General features: G+C 40.0%; 1 protein-coding gene across 3 annotated transcripts; it reads right to left on the bottom strand.

Moving 5' to 3' along the window:
• Positions 1–6,635: 6,635 nt before the first annotated feature.
• On the bottom strand, positions 6,636–11,203 carry LOC115005017 (insulin gene enhancer protein ISL-3). Of its 3 annotated transcripts, none has more exons than XM_029426814.1 (6): positions 11,093–11,203; positions 10,512–10,701; positions 9,828–10,090; positions 8,287–8,573; positions 7,415–7,582; positions 6,636–7,081 (listed from the first exon to the last, which is right to left on the bottom strand). In XM_029426814.1, exons 1-6 carry the CDS (start codon positions 11,148–11,150, stop codon positions 6,965–6,967), a joined length of 1,083 nt encoding a protein of 360 aa, XP_029282674.1. In that variant the 5' UTR covers positions 11,151–11,203; the 3' UTR covers positions 6,636–6,964. The 3 variants fall into 3 exon arrangements, with proteins under 3 accessions (XP_029282674.1, XP_029282656.1, XP_029282665.1); XM_029426796.1 differs by having other exon boundaries at positions 8,275–8,570; XM_029426805.1 differs by having other exon boundaries at positions 8,287–8,570.
• Between the last annotated feature and the right edge of the window lie 835 nt (positions 11,204–12,038).

Raw genomic sequence — 12,038 nt, 5'->3', positions numbered from 1 at the left:
TAACTTGAAAACATTCAACACTGAGGCGTCACACTGGATTATTGCGAAGCTTCAACAGTGACCAGGGCTGGTCTGGGTGCTGCCTGGGACCAGAAACCTGCTCCAGCCTCTGGGGACTCCCTGGCAGAGGCAACAATGGGTCAGAGCCCCTTCTTTGTGCGGTTGCCCTCCTTAATCAAACTAGCCAGAGGAGTGATTGGATTTTAATTCAGCTGGGCCCACCGTAATGGTGTGATGGACGGGGACTGGTGAATTGAAGCAAGATGTCAGCCCTCAGAGGCCTCCATTAATGATATTGCTTCATTTCTTAAAGTGGCAGCAACGCCTTGGGACGAGGGGATCGCTGCAGTTGGCAGGCAGAGCCCACCCTTCCCCTTTTTTTTATTTTTTTATTATTTGACTCTCTTTATCTCTCACTGACTCGTGACCATTTGTGTCGCTCTTTGTGTGTCCTTAGTGTTTCTTTGAACGGGTCCCAGTGTGTGTGTGTGTGTGTGTGTGTGTGTGTGTGTGTGTGTGTGTGTGTGTGTGTGTGTGTGTGTGTTCAGACTGCTGCTGTGGCACTGCACACAATGTCATTATTGTCTTGTTGGAAAGGATTCACTTTGTTTGTCCAAACCAAAATGAAAAGACATTAAACGTTCTACATTTAACAGATGTATAATACACTCATGGATAATTAGATACAACCATCATTCTTAACAGATAATACAACAGTGTATGGTATGTTTCTGAGAAGGATGAAGAAGGAAAGCTTATTAATATATAAACTGGAAGTCCTTTTCCTTGATCGTGTGAAAATGTGACTCTTTTGACTCATCAGTGTTTTCATCTGACAGGGACAGTATATCAACGGCGTTCACTTTTCAGTCTCTGCTCTGTATGCTATAATTAAAGTTAGTCTCTGTTCCATCCTAACTCATGAGTCAGGAGGTTAATTGAACTTTAGCACTAAATCTAAAACACAAAGACTTCCTGAAAACATTCTTGAACTCCTGAACTGACACTGATATGAACCTGAAGAACGCCAGAAAGTCTCCCTGAAACCTTTTGATGCCGTTTCTCATCTCGAGTGACTCAAACTCGCTGCCTCATTGTTTGCTCGCAGTGACACGTGTTTGTCTTCTGTTCGGCTAATGACAGTTTGGTCTTGTCAAAGTACAGGTGAACCCTCATTGTGTTTTATAGCGTGTCATTGTCGAGTGGGGCGGCTCCAACCTTCCTCTCTCCTCCTAATGGGCGGTGGTGTGTTGTTTTTGCACTAGATTTATGTGTGGGTGGGGCCCTGTGATTTACGGAGCTCTGACACCGTCTCAGCGGCGGGACCAGGGAGGCTGATTGTGGCTCTCTGTGTGTGTTCCAGGTGAGCCTGAGGTCTGCTCTCCATCCCTCCACACACACACACACACACACACACACACACACACACACACACACACACACACACACACACACACACACACACACACACACACACACATACATGCACAGGCTGCGAGCAACATGCCCAGAAACTCTTTTCTGCACTAATGAGAGCACACAGATATGTTGATACACACGTTTGTGGTGTAATACAGCAGGAAAGCTGCTACTGTTGCAACTTCCTCCCTGTAGGTTCACCTAAAGTACAGTCGGATAAAAGTGCATGTTTTGCTGTCATTGCTTTACCTGCAAAGCTATGTAACGTCTTTATTTACATCTAGTTGTAAAACTAAAACGACATGTCAACACAAAACATAAAGAGAAAATCTAGTTATTTAAAAATCAATATTTGTTCTTTTTTAACGCAGCTTTCTAAAATACCTCCTCCCCCGTTGGCCCCAGTGCTTTTAAAAGTTTAAAGGATAATATATGGATATTTACTCATTGTGTCAGATTCCCATAAAAGCAGCATTCATTCCCCCGGGATCGATAGTACACAAGTAGCTGCACATATGTTGACGCTGCCCTTTCATTATCAGTGTAACCTAAGAGTAGAGAAGATTAAATTCTTGTCACCAGATGTTAAATTGGCCATTACCCATATGAGATAAATTGCTCCTTAAATTTCCCATTAAAAACACCTGACAAGAGGTGGAGAACACATAGTGCACACTTTGACATGGGGGGTAAAGATGTGTTTGGCTGTACTGTGTGGGTGATATGAATCCTAAATGTTTCATAGGTGGAAGACTAAAGCTAAATTCCACAAACAGCTTTATTTTTCATATCCATGTTATATTTCATATTATTTGATCTATGGAGACCCTCCGCCCAGTCGTTGTTGTGTCTCCACTCAAGTGCAACACTTTCTCTCCCCCCCCCCCCCCACCCCCTCCTCTTTTCTCTTGCAGAAAATAAAAGCTCCCAGTTGAGTCTCTGCATTAAGTCAGCCTGTCAGAATGCTTCCCTGGAGAGTTTTGGACTTGAAGTTCGTCCAGGCAGTTCCTCTGCTGGTGGCCCCCACTGGAGGAGCAAGGTCACAGCGGACCTGAGTGTCAAAACTTCCACGGAATTCACACACACTTATTTTCACACAATGTTATTGCTAATTCAATCGTCTGAGAGGGTTCAGAAAGGCAGACAAATTGTCTTCAATGCAAGACACTAAAGATATCAAAACATATTGCTTTTGTTTATATATATTATTTTTTATATATTTGTTCAAATTCCTTTGAATTAAAAAGAACAAAACCTTTGTTTTTGTTCACAACAATATTGGACTAACATTGATGGTTGCACTAAAATGTCTAAATATACATTTTCAATCTGTCATATGGGCATATGGATGGTCCTATGATGTGTGTGTGCTGCTACCTTTGCTGCTAAAATTGTAATAATTAATTGAAAATTAATTGAAAAAGTTAAGTTTCATTGTATATAAAACAAAAATGTAAAAACAGTGCTTATTGTATTATACAATATGCAAATGTAGGTGAACGTATTTTCCTCTTTTGTTTAGCTCCTTATACTGAATAACTTGTATCTGAAAAAATAGATGTTGTAAATAAATGTCAGTAACAGGCTGTCTCACATGTGTGACCCCAATTTTCTTATATCTCATGTGTTTGAAGGTTGTGTTAGGGGTTAATAGACAGCGAACCTTACAGCTCAGTTGTTAAATTGAATTGTGGCAATTGATATTGCAATTACCAATTAATCAATTGAATAGTGAACAATAGTGAAAATGTTAAACTGTCAGTTTAGTGTCAACCCTCTGGAGATTGCCTAAACTACATTTACAATCTACTGAGTTATACTGAGAAGTATTTATAATACTGTGTCTACCCTCATATATAAAATTGGGGAAGGACAAAATATTAGAAACACTTTAACCAGTTTAATGTAGCGGCCAAAGAGTTAAATTAACATTTCTCTGTTTCAATAAAACCTGCACATATATTCACTGCAGCACTTCCGTATTACTCTACTTTATTTATGATAGGTGTACCTAATAGGAATATATGCCCACAACTCGCCACTGACGTGCACTGGCATCATCACATCTTAACAAATGCATCTTTCCTCTTATACTAAAGTAAAGCCTAAAATGGTCAAAATAGACCGTTGAAATAAAGTAATGATATGCAATTGTTTTGCTGTTGAATTAAGCTCTAAATAAATTCAGGCTGGTTGGTTAAAAGTCTAGAAAATTCACGGGTGTGTGGCTATGTGACTCCCTGTTTCCATCAAATTATGGGAAGCATTATTTTAAATACCCCTGTTTTGAAGAAATTAAAGTATTTATTTTTTTTAAAACAGCACGCTCAAATGGTCCAATGTCTATTCTTTGAGTTTTATTAAAACATTTACCTCACACACTAACAAAAAGAACTACTTAAGGAACATATTAACGACATGTGTCTGTCTGTCAGTGGCTGTTTAGTGACTCGTGGTGGTGGGCGGCGCAGAGTCCTCCCGAGCACGCGGGATGATCTAATTACGCCAATTAGAGAATTACATCACACCTTTAAATGGACTCGTCCTCTTAATCATTAATGATACGGTGTCATTCCCTCTGACAGCGTCTAGTTGCATCGAGGCAACTTGACACATGCAGTTCGGAGTTAATCCTAAATGGGGGGGTTAGCGATATGGTCGTAGTGTTTTCGGTGAGAAACAAATTAGAAGTAAAAAAAAACGTGGAAGTCAGCGGCGAACTAAATTAAGGGCCAAAGTCCAAAATCAGAGCAATTATTATCGAAAAGACAGATCCAATGAGCAGTGTAGATAGCCGGGGCTGTGTGTGTGTGTGTGTGTGTGTGTGTGTGTGTGTGTGTGTGTGTGTGTGTGTGTGTGTGTGTGTGTGTGTGGGATCAGCGCTGTTTATTTTGGTTCTTGTTTTACGCACTGAGAGAGAAACGCCCATTGATTGACTTGATAGAAGATCATGGCCTCCAGGTACTCAAGTCTTTTTTATGGATGTCAGAGGACGTGATCTCTGGTCTGCATGAGTGGCTGAAGAGGAAAACATAAAGTGGAGAATTAACTTCTGCTACACTTTTTTAGCAAACGTAATTGTGCATTTAAATATTGTCTTTTTATCTCCTTATTATTTTTTTGGTTGATGTTGTTACTCCGAGAGATTTGTTCTCTAAATAAAAGCTCTATCACAAGACAACCCTTTTTGCCATTTTGACTTTATTTAGTTGTGCACAACTGATGACTTGAATGCTGACAGTTTTTTCTTATATAAAACTAAGAATTAAAAATGTTTTAATCATTTTAATGTGATCTTTTATGCTGATGTGGTCTTATCTCGCGTGGGCCTTTAGGGGATGAGTTGGATGCAGTATCCATGCTGGAAATGAGCTGTTTGGGAAACATTTGTGGAGCCTCACAGGTTTCTGCTGCAGGACAGTTAATAGGCCTGCATTCTTGTCTGTAAACGCCATTGTTATTTCTTCACTTATCTCTGTTATCCTAATCTGCTCGCATTGTTTACTTATCTTATTTGAAATTGCTCAATTACAAATCTATTATCTGTCTTTTGTCATTCAAATTTCCGATTAAGACTCTCAGTGTGCGAGAAACGGAAGAAAAAAACGGTGTTTTTTGTTTTTTCTCAGCAAAAAAACGTTCAAATATCAAAATGCTGTCAGCAAGTCCATGAGTCCTGTTGTGGGGGAAATCAATGCACCTGGGTAATTCCATTTGCCCCCAATTGTTTTAAGAATTAAATATAAAAATGTGATTTCTTGCCATTAAAGACATGTTTTCCCTTTTCTTTTCTGTGTTTAAAATCAGCAAAATTGCATCGAAGACACGTGAAATGATCCCACTGATAAATAACATTTCAGAGAAGATTAAATAAATAACGTAAAACTATAATAGAGTATACTCCTGCATTCACTTAAAAAATAAATTACGTATATCTGAAAAACAGGTTTATCCACAGATTTGCAGTGCATGCATGGCAGCCTTGTTTTGTCCTGCACACGGTGTAAAGGAGGTCAGTTCATTTAGCCTGAGCTGTCATCTCGGCTGACCCGTGCGCAATAACGCAATTCACTGAAGGAAAATAAACCGAGGAGGAGAAGTGACCCTTTACGAGCTGCTCTCTGCTCCCCTCAAATACGAGGGGATTTGGGGAGAGTGTGTGTGTCAATGGAAAGGGGGGTTTAGTTAGTTTGTTGTGGTTTCAGTCTTTGTAGGCTATCGCTTGCAGGTGATGCCAGGACTAGATAAGAGGTCGCCGATCCCTCCGCGCTGTCTAGACCAGCTTGTGACTCAACCAGAGTTACTGGACTGGGCACAATTTACAGCAGGTTTTTGCCCTCGAGGTAGTAAATGACCACTGGCCGATTCTAATAGAATTCAAACTGGGTGGATTTAACAATATATTGACATGTATCTTGGTCATGATTTTAAATAATAAGCAAACACATGAATAATTGCAGTATGAAGCGGTCAAACTTACGAAGATGTTTACAGACGTATCACTGTGATGCTGCAACATAACCGAAGGGGAAACACCGCAGATGGAGGGTGGTGATAAGACAACAGAGCCTCCGGGTTTCAATTCAGGCAGACCAAGTTGATTTACGTTGAACAGGACAAACAACGTATTTTCAGTTATTTACTCTCTTTTTTTTAACGCTTTGGTCAAACCCACAACGCCTGTATAAGATTTGTATTTGTTTCCCACGACTCGCTGTCACGAGCAGCAGCAGGCTACGATCTGCTGCCGCTTTGGATCTGGACAGTGCATTCACCGTTTCTCGTCTTACTTTTGCAATTAAAGATGGACAGTTGTTATTAATTTCAGAGCTGCATTTTCCAATAATTTAATTATTACGATATTTGCTTGCAAACACTGAAGCGAAAGAAAAAAACTGCCTGTACAAAGATTGGTCATCAAGACACAATATGTATTCAGTTTGTTTTTTTTATTTTTTTATCAGTTAATAATCCCTCTACGAATCGCTTTCCTAACAATAAATAATATAACAATAATTTACTTTTTGTTCGAGAAGCTCAAACAACCTGCCCTTAAGATAAAGTATTTTACAACACGAAGAATTTGCAGATTATCATGCTCTGACCTTAAGACAAAGAGTCAACAAGACTCGACAACGCAATAAATGTATCAAAAATGTCTCATGTTGAAGAAACAAGACACAATATGATCACAATGAAATCGCAGAATGTCCATCTGTTTCGACCCGGAAATGTTTCCAATTAGTTTTTGAGGGAAGGTGTGTTGTAGTATATCCATCGAGAGGTCTTCTGTACATCTTCTTTCTCCATCAAGTCATGCAACAATTGTTCTGCTTAGTTTTTGTCAATGAAAGCTCCAAAAAAAAACTCAGAGTCAATCAGTGCTTTCTTGGTTCCATCTCCTCCATGTCATGAAATTTAAAAAAAAAACACTCTCCTCTCTGTAGTTTGGGCGATGTGATGAGCTGGTCACATGCAAGGGACCGGGATCATGCTGCAATTGTCCTTGCAGGAGGGGGGACCGACAGGTCTGAGGGGCCCTGTTTCACGTCTCCACCGGGCTGGGTACCATACTGTTGGGGGTGTCCGGTAACTGAGAGGACAAAGAAGTCACGTCGCTGCCCGAGGAGTTTCCAAGAGAACCCGATTCAGAAAAAGACACCTGAACAGACAATAAAAAAGTGTCAGAATATGTGAAATATTCAGGCTTTTATTTTGAAAGTTTGGCAGTAAAATTATTATAGTTCAGCTGGCCTCTCAGTGTGTGTGTGTGTGTGTGTGTGTGTGTGTGTGTGTGTGTGTGTGTGTGTGTGTGTGTGTGTGTGTGTGTGTGTGTGTGTGTGTGTGTGTTGGGGGAATTCTTGCATTCTTGTGTTTGCATATACTGTATCTCTGTGTGTGCAAATGATTATACCAGTCTGTCAGGTTCTGGTCTGCAGTGCATGAATGCCTGACAGTGCACATCTAACTCAGTCTGTCCTGAACACACACACACCAGTTGTTGGAAGGCCGGCTGGTCCAGGTCGCTCTGCAGGGCGAACTCACTCAGGGCTTTCCATGGAGGCTGGTATGTCTGAACCTCCACTGGGTTTCCATGCATGGCACTCTCATGTCGGATGGGACTTCCAGCAACAAGAGGCGTCCCTGTGAGGCCCTGCAGATTCTGACAAAATAATAAAAAAACAAAACAAAATGTAAGCATGTTTCTGTGTCAAGCATGAAAGCATCTGTCACTGTTGAAAGTACTCAAAAAATGCTTCTCCCTCCTGACACCTACACATGTTTTTCTCAGTAAAAAGAGGCCTTTTTATGTGCCATTTATGATACATTTGTATTAATTGAGTTGGAAGTTAAAAGTTAAAAGTTGGAGCTCAGATTGAAAGTATGCTGTAAGAGCAAGAGAATGTTTCTGGGCTGTTGACCGAGCCTGTTTGCAGAGGATGTTTTCATCTTTCAGGTCAAGCAACTGAAGCCAAAGCAGTTGATAAATTATTCATTGACCTAAAGTTTGACTACAGCACAGCACTGGAGCCAACTGGAACAGTTTGACTGTGTCTTATTGTAAGTAAAGCTCAAAAACTAAAGTTTGTAAAATAGTTACATTACATGCTGGTGACAATAAACTACCACCATTATAAAATAAAACATATTAAAGCTATAAGGTTGTTATGTTGATAGAGTTTACAGCTGTGTTTCAGTACACTCTGCCTTTAATAAATATGTATGCCAGCCTCTAATAGAATTTAAACTGGTTGAATTAAAAATATATATTTCCATGTATCCTGGTCATGGTTTTAAATAATAAGCAAACACGTACACACATGAATACTTGTAGTACAAAGTGGTCAGACTTACGAAGAGGCTCACAGACTTATCACTGTGATGCTGCTGCTGGAGCTGCTTCATCAGGATGGTCTTCTTCTTGTCTTTGCAGCGCTTGTTCTGGAACCACACCCGGATCACCCTGGGGCTCAGGCTGGTCATCTCCACCAGCTGCTCCTTCATCAGCGCGTCCGGCCTCGGGTTTGCATTGTAGCAGGTCCGCAACGTGTGGAGCTGCTTCTCGTTCAGCACCGTCCTGATCCGCGTCGTCTTCTCCGACTGCTTGTGGACGTGGTTCCGATGCGGGGCCTGCCGCACCGTGACCTGGTCTGCTGGGGACGGAGGAGCGAAACACGTCCGTCAGAAACAGCGAAGGCCTGATAAAGCCTTTCACATTTGTTATACAGTTACTTAGCAGCTCGTTCATCTCAATCTGTTCTGTATTTTCTTTCACATATTTTTGGATTGGATTGTTTTTTAATGCAATAATATTTATCACCCTGACATTATGTTTTATGATATAAATGTCTGCAATAGGTAAAACCCCAAGGTTCAGGAAAATCAGGATAGAGACTTTAAAGAGGGAAATAAATATATTTGAGAAGCTCCTGGATGACAACGAATCTTTTTAGATTTACATCCTGTATGGAAAAAATGACGACATTCTGGTCCATAATATAAAGACGTGAAACACTTTTCAGTGACTCTTCGATAGGTTCAAATTATAATTAGGCATTCATGTTTTTAAGGTTACGTTTAACATTGTTGTCTATGTTTTCCTCGGAACTCAAATAGATTAGAAAATCGCAGTTGAAATATGAAATCCTGGCTGTTTCCCCGCTGGAGGCCTGAGTCTCTGCGCTGAGCTGTGTCGCGTATTTTGATTTGAAAGCTTTGGAAAGTTGGTGAACATTATTCACACATTTGCTTTGTTCTCTTTCTTTTGGCAGGCACCCTCGGGATGACAGTTCTGCAAACACACATACACACACACACTTAGGCTATACATACACACACACACACACACACACACACACACACACACACACACACACACACACACACACACACTTAGACTATACACACACGCACACTGCCATAGTTGCGACTCAAATACCAGATTATTCAGATAATGGCAACAGAGCAGGTTAGCGCTAATGAGATCAATTACGAAATGAACCTAAACAAAGGTTGCAACACACACTTCACACACACACACACACACACACACACACACACACACACACAAAGCCCAACAACCACAAATGATCTGGATGTTAAAGGACAACAAAAAAAAATATTAATCCATGAAAATCATATATTGATTTTTAATTTCGTTTTGCTAAATTCAAGCATTTACACATGTTCAACAAATCTTTACTTTGTATGTATTTAGTCACTTGTAAAATATAATAATTAAATGGCAGGCCTTTCTATTTTGGAATAAGCTGCCTATTTCATGTTTTTCTGAGGTTATTGTGAAAAACAAATAGATTAGATAATAATAATAATAATAATAATAATAATAATAATAATAATAATAATAATAATAATAATAATAATAATAATAATAATAATAATCCGACCTGCTAGGTGAGGCGGTCTGTTGGAGTGGACGTGTCCGGGGCTGACGGGGCTTCCTGCGGAGTTCCTTTCCAGCAGCAGGCTGTGGTCAGCCCGGCAGAGCAGCTCGTCTTCCCGCAGGGAGAACTCATCTCCCGGCAGCAGCTGCCTGCTGCACACCGAGCACCGAAAACACTCGATGTGGTAGACGTTATCCCGGGCTCTCATCACCAAATCGCTACTGCTGAATCCCAGGTTGCATTTTGCGCATTTTATTCCAAACAGCCTAGAAAATGTGGGGAAATTATCAAAGAATTAAAAATCTAGGAAGAAATGTAAACAAAATAAAAATAAAAATAACGAAGAAATCTTTCGGATGACAACTCAGAGTTGTGAGTTGCAGTCAATATATGCGCTTATGCTATCATTTATTTTCTATTTGAATGAATAACAATAGTGTGGAGTGTGTTTTTGTGTCTTCTGTTTTTGGAGTAGCCTATTGAAAAGTGCGCAGTTAACGTATGTGTTACAAATGTCTTGTGTTGTTTTTGTTTTTATGGTCTTTTTATGTCCAAATTTGTCTTGTTTTAAATTAGTTTTGGCTTCTTCATAATGTAAATTATTGTTGTATTTAAGTATGTTTAACTTTACATTTGATGTGATTCAACATAATTCAGCCTAAACAGGGAATAATTCCAAACTCCTACCTTACATAATCTCTTTTGCAATAGGTTTTGCCGTCCCGGACGAAACAAGTGCAGGACTCATCCAGGTACTGGCTGCACTCTGCACACTTCAGGCAGGCTGCATGCCACTCCATGTCGGGAGAGACTCTCAGTATGTACTGGTCATGGATCTGACTTCCACATCCTACACACATCGCGATTCCTGGCTTCTCTGCAAAGAGCCCACAGTATTGTAACCACAGACTGAAAACGCAGCCAAATAAACACAATTTCACAAACAAGTGCAGCATGTTCCTTTCATTTTAAAGTCAGTTTTGCAGTGAATTCTTCTGTGTTGCAGACTAGACAAGTCTTGATGTTATGTAACAGATGAAGACTTTTGCTAGTATTCGTCAAACACAACACTGTATTGTTTAATTTTTTTTTAAAAAGCGCCTCAAAAATGCACAGCCAAATAAATGATACATGACAATATTGCATCATTAAAAAAACCAACTTAATTAATCGATGCGCTGCTGAATATATCATGTAGCCCATAAAGCCACCGCGACGAAAACAAAATCTGCCACATAAAACTTCACCGAGCAGTTTAGCTTACTTACTTTTGGAATGATCCCCCATATCACCCAAGAAAGAAGAGCTGAAAATAATATCCACCATACAGGACGGATAAAGGGGATTGTGGTAGATGCAGAAAAGATGTGAGGAGATGACTGGCCCTTCGGCTGCCTCCCTGATAACGTGTGTCTCTCCGGACTGGGAGGGTGCAGGGAGGGGGGGGGTGAAGGGTGGGGGGTGGGGGGGGGAGGAGGAGGCTGCAGGGTTCCACACGCTACTGCTGTGACGTCATGACGTCTTCAAGGGACACTCCAATAGCCCGACTGCGTCTCTTTCGCAACCTACAAAAAAGCACACAAAGAATTCAGTGTATATGTATTTATGGCAAAATCTTGAGAATTTTCATATTTTGTTTAAAAAAACAAAGATTCAAAGCAAGGGAGGAACAAAAAGTTTAAAAACTGCAACACCATGGAAACATTTTGATCAAGATGCACATTAATTTCATTATGGTGATAATAATGATCATCATCATCATCATCATCATCATCATCATCATCATCATCATCATCATCATCATCATCATCATCATCATCATCATCATCGGTGTATTAAAATATGTGGCGAAGCTTCTGCATCTAAAAATATTTACAACCAAACCTAATTCTTTAAACTAACCTAAATGTTACGTTTATTGTGCACACAAAGAAGCAATAACTGATTATTGACAAGACATGTGTTATCATATTATTTGGTGCATAATAGAAATGATTCGGCTACATGTAGATTACTAAACTGCCATGCACAGCTCCACACAGGTGAGATATATTTTGTCTCCTAATGAAGGATTTCCAAATCGTTTCTAATAAATATATTGTGATTTTTGCTGTTGTGTATATTTTTGGTCAAACATCAAAACCATTTCCCTTGTCATAATGGAAAACATTATATATTGAGACCCCAAAGGTCGCATTGTTGGTCCTGGAGGCA

The sequence above is a fragment of the Cottoperca gobio genome, chromosome 3, assembly GCF_900634415.1.
Source record: "Cottoperca gobio chromosome 3, fCotGob3.1, whole genome shotgun sequence".
NCBI lineage: Eukaryota > Metazoa > Chordata > Actinopteri > Perciformes > Bovichtidae > Cottoperca > Cottoperca gobio.
The sequence above is the reverse complement of the archived record's forward strand: the minus strand, read 5'-3'. Positions and strand labels throughout refer to the sequence as shown.